This window comes from Maylandia zebra, linkage group LG2 (assembly GCF_041146795.1).
Source record: "Maylandia zebra isolate NMK-2024a linkage group LG2, Mzebra_GT3a, whole genome shotgun sequence".
Classification (NCBI taxonomy): domain Eukaryota; kingdom Metazoa; phylum Chordata; class Actinopteri; order Cichliformes; family Cichlidae; genus Maylandia; species Maylandia zebra.
In genome coordinates, this window is record NC_135168.1 from 19,017,044 (window position 1) to 19,031,191 (window position 14,148).

Sequence of the window (14,148 nt, forward strand, 5' to 3'; positions counted from 1 at the left end):
GGGACAACATTATTTCCTCTGCATTCACAAAGGACGGTTAAACTCGCTTTACATTATACAGCCTGCTTTGAGCATAAGATATTCCACTTCCTGTCAGTGTGAAGACGTTTAACCGAGACATCTTAATGTGAGAAAAGCACATCGCAGTATTTATAAATGATTAAGACATGCTGCTAGAGTAAATGAAAGAAATCCTTCAGTGTGAGTAAATTAATGTGTAAAATTAGGTCTGGTAACTAATTTCACAGACTTTGCAACAATTATAAAATCTCAGAAAGCTTTTATTTTATTCCACTTTTAGGCTAGTTTAGTATTTAAAAGAAAAAAGTAAAAAAAAGAATTACCTGTTTTGAAAAGCCCGGGAAGTCTTTATCATTAGCAAAAGTTGTAAAACTTATGAAAACATAAAGTCCAACATTTATGGGGTCCAGATTGGAGTCTTCACCTGGCTAATTCTGTGGCTAACCCTGCTGTAATATTTCCATTTGACCACAAGGTCTGGGTTACTTCACCCAACTTCTTGAGAAAATTAGATGAAAGCTGTGGCAACACCAGCACAACCAGTCTGGAATGATATGAGATGCTGTCCAAAAAGGCTTTGCAACTCTGCCAAGAAAATAAATCTAAATTTTAAAACAGTGACCAATTTGAATTAGGCCACTTCCTTATTCAAGGTCATCTCCTTGTGTCATTTCAAGATCAGGTCACTGGGTGACTTCTTCCTTTTCCCTTAAATGAAATTCATGTTGAAGGATCCCCTTTTTGAAGAAACCGAGTGCTTAGTCATTGGGCTGATGGGGTAATATCAATAATCACGTCACACGAAACAAGCAGAGTTCTGTTTTTGTCTTTATTTAATAAGCTGGTTCATAAATAATCACACATAAAAGATTCTTTCAGTAGTTACAAAGTGGGTAGCAACTTAGTTAGCGCCTGGAGAAAAAAAGATAAAACAAATGAAGAGAAGACTGCCGGCGGGTGGGGGAAAGTTTATGGAGAGCGATCTCAACAACTCGGGAGTTCATAAAGCGGAGCAGAGAAGACGGAGCCGACGGGAGGGTTAAACATCCGACTGGTGTCCCATCACGTTCCCGGCAGCCGTCGCTCATCAGCAGACTAGCAGCGGACAAAAAGGCGGCATGCGTGTCGCCGTTCAAAGCACATGCCCGATTTTTGTTTCTGTTCTCCAGTGTTTTCAAAACAGTCTTGAAATGAAACAAAGGGAAGGGAATGTATCGGGAAATTAAAAAAAAAAAAAGGAAAGAAAAAGAAAGAAAAAGCACAAGCTACATTTTAGGCTCACAAAACAAACTGAAATAAAAGATGTTGAAGTGGCATCTTCTTGGCTCGACTTTCTCCTCCTCCTCTCGGGAGCGATGGATTTACGAGAAGGTTAAAATGTTTGACAGTGGTTAAAGAGGCGGCAAGAGCCGCTGCAGGATGTTTGTTTTTTAGCAATTTCATTCGTTCATTCATTCTTTTCGGTAACTCGTTATTCTTTTCTAAAACTACCTCTTCCCTCCCCTTCTGCTGGTCTAATCGCAGGTGACCAACAAGCTTTGATTTGAATGAGACCGTTTAAAAGAAGGGGAGGAAACTCGCCTCGCTAAAACTGGTCTGACGCAGCAATGGGTGTCCATTGCTGGCTAACACTAGCTTTCACTCTATCAGGTTACAAGTCCTTTCACGCTCTTGTTTAAGGAATCTAGTGGTCAAAGTTTTTCTCAGCGTGATGGGAGTCTACTTGGACACTTGCTGCTGAATGTGCTGCAGGAATTCATGATAGGAAGAAGCCCACTCTGACCGGTCCTCCACCAGGTGCTGGAACAAAGTGGCTTTAGCAGAGGCATCATCTCTGCGGGAAAGAAGGAAAAAATGCATTAAAGGGAAAGAAGAAACTGGTTTGTACATTTTAATGCTCTGTAAGTCTAAGAAGTGTTGGAATCTATTCCACATAACTTGAAGCATTGCTGACATGTCAGCTCTTAAACACAACACTCTCCTGCATCTTCTACCTCACTGACTCTGAACTGACAGCTGTTCGTACAAATCCCCAGCATGAGAGTTTTTCTCTAAGAGTTTGCGGAGCCACCTCCTCAGGACCACCTATTCAGCAGTCAGAGCCAAAGCCCTCCCTGCCTGTTTTTTTCATCTTCTCTTTTTTTTTTTTTTTAAATGTCTGTCTTTAATTTCAAAAAGACATCCATGAAGGACGAGTTCCCAGGCTGGGCGAGACGTTGCTGGCTTCTCTAACCCGACTTACAAGAGCAGAAACTGAACGTCTGATCTGACGTCTGGTTTCTCTCTCAGAGCTCGCAACTGCTTGTAGTCAGACCTTGGCTTTACTTTGAGAAATATATTCCCAATGCAAAAAAAACCCCAAAACTGAGATTTGCCAGAATGAAATGTTATAAAAGTGACAAAACAAGAGCTATTAAGGAGCCGCCTTGAGCTCTGGAGATAATGTGGTGTGATATTTTTATTTATTTGACATTTAACAGGCTTTAGAAAGTCCCGCATAAACAATAAAGATGTAGCTCTCTGCTGCTTAGCCGTCTGCCTCTTTTGCCCCTTTGTTGCTATGCTTATAAACAGCTCATTGCGCACCTCTTCATTGTTTAACTGATACCTACAGTGTGTCTAAAAAAAACAGAGATGACGGTCTTACGTGTAAATGTCATTCTGCCACGTAAGCGCTCTGGCAGTAACAGGCACACAGCTTTGATGTCTGGACCAAAAAAGGGGGAAACACCATCAACAAGGCTCAGACGGAGCAGAACATGAGCTCAGTCAAACCAGGACATACTTGTACATATACGCAGAAATACAGGGGTCGATGCTTTAAATGTACTTTTTATGCTGTAGTAATCTCTCTGAGCCAAAAGTTCAGGTTGCAAACGACCCTAAAAGCTGTTTTCTTCTACTCTTTGCTCTGTATGATCTCACAGAGAGCAGGATTGGCTAACACAGTCACCTCAGGCAAAGCTCTGGCCAGTCAGAAAAAAACTGGCTTAAAGGGAGAAAACCTTAAACAGCTTGTGTCCCCCTGGGAATAAACTGGGTGCATGTCCATGAGATGAAGGCTTTAAATGCTTTGTCCCTTCCTTCACGGAGCATCAAATAACACCAGGAGTCTTTCAGAAACATGGTGTTAATTCTTAAGGCTTTTAATCTGAAAAGTGACGTATTTTTTATGCCATTCTAGTGTCCGACTTCCTGTCCACATCATTCTGAATGATGTCGAGTTGAGAGCTGCTTCTGGGACACTTCTGAAATGTTGAAGTACAATCTGATAGAACTGCAAGCCATCATTTCATGAAGAAGGGTGGATTATTGTGAACTATGACTCATGCAGAGCTACTCTAGCAGAGATCAAGTCCAAACACTGAGGTGGAAATGAGGAGAATAGATCCCTTTAACTACACATCCATTGGCTTCTCTGTCAGGTGCCCATCCGCTTTTTCAAATATTCGAACATTGCTTCCTTGAATATTTTAGCCACTCTTTAAAGTTCTTGCACTTTTAATATCATTAAAAAAACAAACAAACATATCAACAACTGAGAGGTTCGAAGTCACAGAGAACTTGAAACCACTTTAAGAGCCGTTTTTAATTCTTTTGTCAAATCTCTCTCGTAGTTCCTGTCATTTCAGATCATTAAGTCCTGTCATCACGCAAACATCTGTTCAAATACCACTCAGTGCATTTTTACTAACATGTCATGTAAACATGTGGCTAAGCAACAATGCCGTACCACCAAGAGGAGGAGAGAGAGGAAACCGAAACAATGCGTTCCCTGCGGATGACTTTACCGCCGCTGTCAATCTGTGACCTCAATGCTCACTTTGTCTTTGTGTTTACACTTCGGAAATACTTTTCCGTCAACCTCGTGCCGATCTCTGCTATATGAAACTGTCCACACCTAGTTTCTGTTCAATGCCAATCAGAGCAGCTCACTATCTGGATTTACGAGATTCCAGGGAGGTGACGAAGCAGAAGGGCGAACTCGGAGAGGATGTGCAGTATCAGACAATCGTAATGTTCTTTATTTGCTTTATTTCCTCATGAACCTCAACAGAATGTCAGATTTAATTTGGCCAAGTAGCCGATAGATATAAAAAGGCACCTATCACATGACTGGAACATTAAACTTAACGCTGAACCCGGAGGTTCACAGGAATGAGAGATGATTCTTTTTAATTTGAAGTTTATTACTTCCAAAAATTATTGTCTACTTTTTTCTGTCAGTAATAAGCCAGCTCAGTGTCCAGTAGTAACGGCTCACTGTGCAGCTGTCCTGACACAGCATCCACAGAGCCTGTGCTCCAGTTTAAGTGAAGTTTTAGGATTTCGTCAGTCTCTTAGTTCGCACTCATTACCAGGTGTCTTTGTGTACAGTTTAAAAACACAGGTTCAGGCTAACATGGCGGTGGCCAAAACACTAATGCTGAACCTTCAAAATGAGTCCAAAACCAGTGGTTGATGCCACGATAGGCTGTGTGCCTGCAATCTTTTATGACATGTGAGGCCCTGAGGCGACTTTAAACAAGTAAAACACAAATGACTGCTCGCTTGGGGTCAGCAACTCTCTGTGTTCCCAACAGAGCACAATCCCTGCTTTACACTTCAAACCTCAGTTTTCTGCAGTTCTGTCTTTGGCGACAGAGCAACTCAACACTTTTTCCTTCAGTGACCTCAGATTTTGTATTAAAGCAATATGTGAGATCCATTTCACGCAATTAAAAAAAAAAAGAACAAAACAAGCTGTCTATGTATATCTGTGACTGCCCTGAAGAAGAAGCACAGTTTCCAGTGTGTTTGCAAACAGTCAGATATGAGTCCAGATGTGCGGCAGTGCTTACTTGACGACATGTATCGTGGAGCTGAACGCTCGGTTGTCGTGGAGCCAGTCGAGGAAAGCTCGCACCCTCTCAGAGAGAGGAGTCTCCAGCTCCGGAATGTGACTCTAGGAACCAAAGAGGACAAGAGGGGAAACAAAACAACAACGCTGTTGTTAGTGGAGTGTTTCAGATAGCGCAGATTCACACAGTCAACCCCAGCCATACAATGTGGTTAACGGGAACATGCCTGTGGTGGGGAGTGTGGGCTTGTAGGTGGATCTATGAGGCACTGACCCCTTGCTAGAAAGATAAAATAAGCATAAACAAGTGCTGACTCGCCGTTTGCTCTGGGTGTTGCCATCAGGCCCTCGGCGTGGTAATGACAGAACTTTCTAGGTGGCTGCACAGTTTGTTAAAAAAGCAGAAAAGCTACATCAGCAAGTCTGTTCTGCTGGACAAGTTGTTTTTTTCTAACTAAGTGAACAGAAACACAGCTCCTTCACTGTGGAGCTCAACTGTGAGTCATTTTCAGGGGAAACAAAATGTCGCATTGCATCATTCAGCCAGCGACTGGGCGGCGCACACACGCGTGTGTGTGTGTCAGTACAGACATTTCCCTAATCACACTTCTCTGTAACGTCCTGATGTGCTGGATGTAGAGGGAAAATAAAAGCTTCATTGTACTTCAAAAGATTAATTGTCTCTTTGAACTGTTTGCATGTGTCCTTCTACTCAAATGAGTCTTACTGACCATGTTGGGGGGAATTGAAGCGTAGTTCGGGCAGCCCAAAACATCTCGGATGAACATTTCGTTGCAGCATTTGCCAATCCACAGATAAAACACCTGGACAGGCAGAAGAGAAGAGGAGCATTACCGCACAGTATACTTTCTACACACTCTGACATGTGTGCGTCTTAATCTGCCATAACTAAAGAGCCAGCAGGGCCAATGTTATTAATATCACCACTCTAAACTATGACAGTGAGGAAGAAAAAATAATAACAAAACAATTATAACAATAATTTTCTCTTTTAGTTTTTTCTAGGGTTTTTCCCATAAATTTCTATTTCTTATCAATTCCCCCCTTCGTATGCATCCTCCCATAAATTTGACTGTTTTTCTCATAAATGTTTTTTCCTCATAGATTAGAAATTTATAATTCTTTCTCTTAACTTTGAGTTTTTTCTTGTAAGTTTTTTTATTTTCAATAAATGTGTGGCTTTATGTTTTGCCTTGTTTGTTTGTTTTTTGTAATATTAAAACCCTCCCACCTTTTTAAAAAAAATCTTTATTGCCACCAAATACGCCATTGCACTAGTGAGAAGTTCACTCAGAAATTAGATTTGGTACCAAGTTTAAACTTCAAACATCTAACTACCCTCCATTTATTACTGATACTTTCCAGTGATAGTCTGAAGATTGGAGTGTTTCGGTTTCTTTCTGTATTTAATTTGCTCCAGTGGAAAATCCCTTTAAATTAAATTATGTGACATTAAACTTAATGAAAACTGGGCTCCAGTGCTGCTGCTGATGTTACTCCGAGGCAAATAATGAGACGATAAATCCCAACTCCAGTCCTCAAGCCATCACATATTATTTCAGGCAAAGATAACTTCTCTTTGATTTGCTCTAAATTATGACCTAAGGTTTATTGCATTTTATTAAAGGACTAGATGGAGAGAAGACAGAGACGTGAAAAATATAAACGAGGTGAAATAAAGACTTCTCGGAGCTTACGTTGCCACAGTCCATGAGGAAAGCTCCATCTCTGCTCAGCCTCTCAGCAGACAGGTGGAGCAGATGAGGCTGAGGGACTACGGTATCGTTCAGATGAAGCGCCCCCTGCAGGTCAGACAACTTGTGAGCAGAGTATAAAAACAGCTTTACTATATACATGTGCAGACAACATATACATAATAATTACACAGTGTCACAGGTAAAGCTCCCAAAGCTTCAAACAGAGAGCATACAAACATTAAAGTCTGATATTACCTCATTTAAAATATGTCTCCACTATAATATAATCTTCATAATTCTTGTTATTACAAGTGTTTAAAAGTAAATGTTACACGTGAGACTATTTTCACATTTTTAAATACAACTTTAAAAGAAACGTTCAGTGAAAAAAAAGCTGATGCATATAATGCAAACTAAAAAATAAACACTAAAATAAAAGTTTTAATCACGTTTATTATGACATTTCTGTCATTGAGTTAAATCCTTGTTGTTCTAAAAGATACCACAAGCTTAAAAACACAGTTTCCTCATAAACATTTCAAGTCATCTGTTTTAACTAGCAAAAGCAATCCCAATGATCCCAAACCAATTTTCACCAAACTTTCTGTGAATTTCCAGAGAAAAAAAGCAGACTGGCTTTGCTCTTAGTCATCATAATGTTCAGGATTAAGGCTTTGATGTGACACCTTACCAGATGCTGGGATTCCAGTGTTTTTAGGCAAGACATCTAAGTTATCTAAAATATCTTATCAGCTCACTGTTACATTTAACCACTTCGCCAGGTATAAAAAACAACCTAAAAGAGTGAGTCAAGCCATTAAGCACAGGTTTAATAATAAAGTTGCACTGCATACAGAGATATATATGTTAACGATGTTATGTTAATGGATTAAATTGTAGTCATTTTGTTTTTCCCTCTCTCTACTATTCTTTAGTGCACTGAGTTATGAGAAAAGCCATCTGCATCCCACCTGGTCAGAGATGTTGTCCAGTCGGTAGAGGTCAGGATGAACCATTCGCATCAGCTGCTGCAGCGGCTGAGTCTTGAATTCGCACATGGCAAAGACCCGCTCGTCCAGCCTCGTGCTGGTGCCCGTCCGCAGGGCTTTCTGAAAGCAAACACACATCACATCAGCAGTGTTGGATTTGATTTCTCTGATTTATTACGTCAAGAATAAGAATAAGTTCAAAGATCTATAAAAATTAAAAATGCAGAGTAAAGCTTTAGCCCCATTTGCAGAGTAAAACAAATCCTTTTGCTAAAAATGGAGAATTAAACTGCAACAAGTTCAGACAAAAACATTGTGGTAACAGTTTAACCTTTAATCACCAGGAATAATAGGCCATAATGTGCTTCTTTCAATTAAACAGTGATGTTTCCGAAGTTTATTCTCTGATTCATCAAAGGAACACACTGTTAGAGTCCCACAAACACCTACAGGGAGGATTTGTCTCAGAAACAGGGTGTGTATGTGCTTCTGAACATGGACACACCCTGGATGTATGAATGCACACATGCCGGGTGGATTAATAGTCTTTAACCCAGGCATTGTGACTGTGAGCTCACACTTTTCTACTGTGTAACATTTGGTCAGAGGGTGTTTTGTTTTTAGGGTTTGTACTCAACTACATCTTAAAATGCGTAATAACGTTTTGCAGGTTTAGTCAGTAAAACAAAACTCTCTCCTTTTACCTCAAAGTGAATTTAAAAAATAAAAACTTTCCAGAAGAAGTCTGCTAACAGGGAAAAGTGGAGGGCTGCATGCTTAAACACACATTCACAGCCTTTTCTTCTCCTTCTTTTTAGTGTATGTCATGCTGTGTGACGCGTGTGTGTTCATGTGCCGATGACAGTCAGGCAGCCGCACCTGTTTAAGTAGAGCAAGGATGTAGAGGGGGAAGAGACGCATGGCTGCAGGGAGGACAAGTCCAGACTGCTGAAGGTTGGAGACGTTGCTCTTGTAGGCGCTCCCCAAGTCCACCACCGCATTCACCAGTGCGTCCCGGGCGTCCGACAGGCTGGATGATATCGATCGATCGATGGCTGGATTGAAAAGACCAAATGAAGACTAGTTTACCTCCAAGACAGCATTTTAATCAGTTCTGAACACAAAGTTAAGTTAACAAAAGCCCAGAGTACGTCCTGATGAGACATGTTTACAAACTAGGGCTGTGCGATATGATGAAATATATCACATGACAAAATGAAAACATCGTTTCAAATTATTTGCTATCGTTTGTTTCGTGGTGGCGCAAACTACGCTGTTTTTCATTGTGGCACAGAGAATACCAGCATTGCCAGTGAAGATGAGGCAGAACCAGGTAGCTCCAAACAGAAGGACCAGTCAAAACAAATCCAGGACCTTATTCCTAAACGAGGTTCTACCTCTGTAGCATGGACATGGTTTGGTTAAGGAAAGTCTGACACGGACTAGAAAATTGTACCATGCAAATTATGGCGCAAACCAGTCCCCACCACAGACTCAAACACAACAAACCTCTTCTACCACCTACACAATAACCACGTGAAAGAGTGTGGAGAGAGTTTGCAGATGAGAAGCAAAACGGAGCCGACAGGTGCACAAAATAAACCTTAGACTCAAACGTTAGAACAGGCTTTTCCCCGCAGCACGCTGTGTAATAAATACTCAAAGAAAATGGCGGCTGTTGCAACTTCTATCTAAAAATACATAGTTTTATGCATGGGTCAAAACACTCAACTCCAGGTACACGACGCCAAGCTGAAAACATTTCACACAAGTCGAGTTGCCCGAGTTCGAAAACGTAAAATTTTTGCGAGATATCTCGTTATCGGGATGAGAAATGTCTCATATTGGGATATGAGATTTTGGTCATATCGCACAGCCCTATTGCAAACATTTTCATATTTATGTGGACATTGTGTGTCTGTGGGACAGGCAAACTTTGCACTCTTCAGCTCCAATGCACAACCTCTAGGGAAACAGCGGTGGTCAACATGACCCATAAAGCCACTCTGCACAGACTGAATAAAACCTTTTAATCATTAATATAAAATGCAAATGTATACGAATGTGACTCTTGAAACAGGAAAGACCTGGCTTACAAAAAGCTCTCTGTGGGTTATATACCACCACACAGGTATCGCTACATTTCCACCCAGGGTTGGTATTTAATTCCAACTGACTGCGTGTTTTATGAAACCCGATGGAAACTTATTCGATACATTTTGATGCATTTTTTTCTGCCAACTTTTCTGGAAAAAAAACACTGACAATATCACTTTATCACTCTAATATTTTTAACATGTTATTGGATTTGTGTCAACCACGGGGAGGCTAGAGGCCAACTGTCATAAATGTGTAAAAAGTCTTAGGTTAAAAGTACTGCACATGAAAAGGCGTGAAAGCCAAGGATTTAAGCTAAACACTTACCCATGTTGGCTAACAGACAAGTGATGGCTTGGACGTCAGCACCGGCATACACATCACTCAGCTGACTGACCACCGGCAGACACAGAGTGTGGACCCTGATACGTCTCTTTCCTACAGATGAATTAATAACAGTCCCGTTTTCAAGATCTTTAAAGAATTTCAACCTAAATGTGTTACCATGAAAATGAGTCATTCTTGTGTATACCTTTACTCGACGTGTAGAGCAGAGCAGCCTGGAAGCAGGCCAGAGACGAGTCTGCCAGAGAGTCTTCGACTGACATCTGGACAGCGAAGGCAGAGTCTGGGTTCACATTGGCCAGGGACAGCAGGTCAGTGGAGCGCACAAAGAAGTTACCGTGAAACGTGTGGATGGATAAACCTGAAGAGGAAAAAGGCAGGGACAAAACTTGTGTTTGACACAGAAACATTAAAACGTGCATGAAGCTGCATCTAATCTGATTACCTTTAGTGCATCTTATTCTCATGACCGCCTCAAAGCCGATCTTCCTGGTGAGGTAGCGCTCGAGGTCTCTCTGGAACTTTTCCAGCTGGGCCGGGTTGTGGATGTAATGAAAGGAGGGATAGTAAAAGACGCTGCCTGCTGAATACCTGGAGATACATGCTGAGAAATAAGAAAAACATGAGAGGATCGACATTAAGAGAATTACATGTGATTATCTTCAGTCTGTGAAGACTGGGAAGAAGAGTTCAAATACATCATTATGATGTGTGTGATTTGTAAATAATGCCTTAATCCCACACTGGACTGAATTAAAAATTAAATAATTCAAAACACAGATAATATAATATTAAATATGACATAAAGATGAAGAAAGCAAATAGGTCGATGATGGCGAGAAAGCAGTTTAGAATAGGTTTCTCCTTTATTAGCCAGAAATAAGCTGTTAGGAGATTTGGTATCCGTGTCAACAGATGACCTGGTGTGTGGTTTAACAGATAAAACAAGGTTGATAACACTGGTAACACACTTTCTGGATGTTATCACTTGAGCCGAGGCCTGAGCTTCTGCAGGACATTTTCTTCGAGGCAAATTATTTCCAGTCTCCTGAATCACATGTTAGCTGCTACTACTACTACTACAGCAACAGCAAAACAACAAGCTCTGATGATGATAAGCTGAAGAACCTGAGTGCAGCAGCAGTACACACTCAGAAACCAAACCACAAAATGCTCCTACAGGGTTATTTTAAAGCGATCTGATTTAAAGTCTACGTTTGCAAATCTGCACAAAAAAGGAAATATATTATTAAAAAAAAAATAGAATAAAAAAAATATAGAATATAAAGAATACTGGGAGCCGATTTGCTCATTAGCATTCATAACATAAGCAAAAATGTTGACACTTTGGATACATGGACAACATGAATGATGCCAACAGCTGACTCAATCATGCTCTCACCTAATGAGGCGAGGTCGGCGTACTGGGAGCTGAGGAGGAAGAGATCCACTCCTATCTGTTGTCCTGAGCAATCCAGTGCAAGTTTCTTGTAGAAGTCAGTGGCAGGACCGAGGTGGTGGGCTCCCTGAAAGATATGAGAGTTATTACCAGCAACTCCTCATTTTGATCACAGGACTGAGGGAATGGGGACCTTCCTGACAGCAAAAAAAGACAATATAATATCTTTTTCCCCCGAGCAAACAAGCACATCTGTTATTTGTCATTTTCTTTTTGGAAACTCTTATCATGACTTGTTGGCAGTTTATTCAGAATAAAAAAAGAAGATGTTAACTTGAATAAATCACAATCCTGGGATGACAATAACAGTGGTGTTTAATCTGAGATGAAATGTGAGACAACGTTGGGACAGGTAAGAAAAGTGAGCTGTTGCAGGAAAGTATAAATACAACTCAGCTGTGAAAATGCCAGGACACAAAGTACTAATCTTTGGCTGTACTTCATCTGTCATATGGTTCAATTTAAGCTTCACAAGTCACAATGCAGCCATGATTTAAAACTCCCATTTGATGTGAAAAATATAAAAATTAAAACAGGGCACCCGCAGGCACTCCAACTTCATGATCATGAGACAAATTCAAAAAATACGCATGAAAAACAAACACCATGAACATACCGCACAGAGGTAGGAAATAAGGATGTTTTTATTTATGTCTTACTTATCAATAAATATCTAAATAAATAAAATAAATATATAATTAAATAAGGATCTGGCAGTTCAGGGTGGTGATTATTAGCTGTTACAGATGAAGCACAGCAGCCCACTTTACACTAAAACAATCTGTTCATTAAACATTCGACGGCTTGCTGTGTCCAAACTTTTCACTGTTAACATCCAAATAAAGACAGAAATAAGAAAAAGGATGCTGTTTAACTCCAAATAAGGAAGATATGATAAAATCCTGCATCTGCTCTTGCTCCCACTTTCTCTGGATAGTTGTTTTTCTCATTATAATCACAAATAAAAGAAAATATAATTACCTTTGAGCTCGAACGCTGATTGGGGTCTTCTCTCGACTGCAGCTTCCCGGCTCCCAGCGTCGGCAGCTGAGTCTGGAACACCGTGATGCGGCCTCCGGTGGGTGACATGAGCTTGAAAGCGGCCTGTAAGGCAGGACCGAGGGCGCTGTGGGTCTCTCTGCTCTGGCTGAACAGCGCCGGCAGTGACTTCAGCAAGTCCTTCACCAGCTGGAGGATGGAGAAACAATACATGAGAAAATTAAAAAGAAAACCGTTTCAGAAACATCATGAAGCAGGCACGAACATGACAGAAGAGATGCAAGGGAACAAAGCAGCACGCTCTACCTCGTTGCTCTCCTTTAGATTCACCATCAAGCTGTCATGAGATGGTATGAAGACATCTGCAAAGAAAGCAGGAAAGACTATTAATGCGGCTATAGATGACACATTTCTATCAAATACACTAGAAAGGGTCATTAGTCACTCTAATAGACCACCACCTCTGGTCTTAACTGTGTGGCAACAACTTTTGATCGTGGGTCACTGCCACAGCTCTCATGTGTCATTTTGAAGTAACTTATATTTACCATCGATGTCTGACACCACCAGCATCTGTGGCTGGGACAGCCCCTCCTGGAGATTGTAAAAGTGGATGGTGCTATCAAAGGTGAGGAAGCCCACTCTGGTACGCGAGTCCCCAGGCAACCTGCAGCAGGAAACATTGTGTCAGCCTGGTTTCTGCCTGTGACAGACGCTAATAATCAGCTTGATTAAATAGCTAACTGACAAACTCATGAAGCAGCAACATCAGGACTCACTTATCCAAGTTCCCAAGAAGTGATTCACAGAAGTACTTCAGGTATCCTGCTTCCACAGCATTGTGAGACACGTCGAGTACAAACAGGTAGGCCGCCGGCTGAGGAGGTCGCAACTGAAAAGGAACAAAAACATCAAAGATCCCTGAAGGTTTGAAAAAAAAAAATAATAATAATAATAATAAGTTTTTATATGACCTTTGCAGGTGTCACTTCTTATGCATGAGCCTTCTTTTTTTCCCCTCTGTTTACTAAACACAACACTGCCCTCTAGTGGACAGAGAAGCAAAGTACATGTAATATGAATAAGAGGCGTGTTTACCATGTAGTCTGAGGAGGCGATGAACTCCACAGTGGAATTCTGGACCTCTGGCCTCTTGTGTGGTTCACCGTATGACCTTGTGACTGGATTGTACATGAACTCATCTGGTACTGAACAAGAATTAAAATGGCATAAAACATTAAGGCTGCAAAACATGATTCAGCAGTAAAGAAATTGCAGGGACAATATATAAATAGCTTGACTGGACTTGTACCATCATTGACCCGGTAACACAGGTTGCACTTCCACCTGCGCTGGTCCAGAAAGGTGACGAACGGATTGATGTAGGTGCGGCAGGAGCGACAGCGCACGATCGTGTTTGATGTGATCACCGGTAACTGCTGCAGAGAGGCAAACGGGGGAAAAAGGCTTAGAGAAAGATGGACTAACTTCCAATAAAAAAATACAAAATACAAAAGACATGTTTATGAACTTTTCATCTGTCATGCCTCAATTTTTTGGCCTCCACTTTCTTTCTCCATCCCATGACCCTTTCAAAACAATCTTCTATTTATATCTCAGCAGATGGCTGAATAGCACTTTGTTTCCTTTTCTGTGAGTGTGGTTGGAAAAAAAAACAAA

At 41.0% G+C, this 14,148-nt stretch overlaps 1 protein-coding gene across 2 annotated transcripts in view; it reads right to left on the reverse strand.

Moving 5' to 3' along the window:
• Positions 1–831: 831 nt before the first annotated feature.
• The window catches only part of sec24b (SEC24 homolog B, COPII coat complex component), a 35,927-nt gene continuing 22,610 nt past the window's right edge, over positions 832–14,148 (reverse strand). For both annotated transcript variants that reach the window (XM_076889853.1, XM_076889852.1), the window contains 16 exons: positions 13,781–13,907; positions 13,567–13,676; positions 13,248–13,360; positions 13,017–13,135; positions 12,775–12,830; positions 12,451–12,657; positions 11,413–11,536; positions 10,456–10,614; positions 10,198–10,371; positions 9,993–10,103; positions 8,448–8,623; positions 7,551–7,688; positions 6,580–6,684; positions 5,593–5,685; positions 4,863–4,966; positions 832–1,855 (listed from right to left, as the gene is read on the reverse strand). In XM_076889853.1, the coding sequence (XP_076745968.1) occupies positions 1,741–1,855; positions 4,863–4,966; positions 5,593–5,685; positions 6,580–6,684; positions 7,551–7,688; positions 8,448–8,623; positions 9,993–10,103; positions 10,198–10,371; positions 10,456–10,614; positions 11,413–11,536; positions 12,451–12,657; positions 12,775–12,830; positions 13,017–13,135; positions 13,248–13,360; positions 13,567–13,676; positions 13,781–13,907 (2,031 nt within the window). In that variant the 3' untranslated portion in view covers positions 832–1,740. The remainder of the gene's footprint in view (positions 1,856–4,862; positions 4,967–5,592; positions 5,686–6,579; positions 6,685–7,550; positions 7,689–8,447; positions 8,624–9,992; positions 10,104–10,197; positions 10,372–10,455; positions 10,615–11,412; positions 11,537–12,450; positions 12,658–12,774; positions 12,831–13,016; positions 13,136–13,247; positions 13,361–13,566; positions 13,677–13,780; positions 13,908–14,148) is intronic.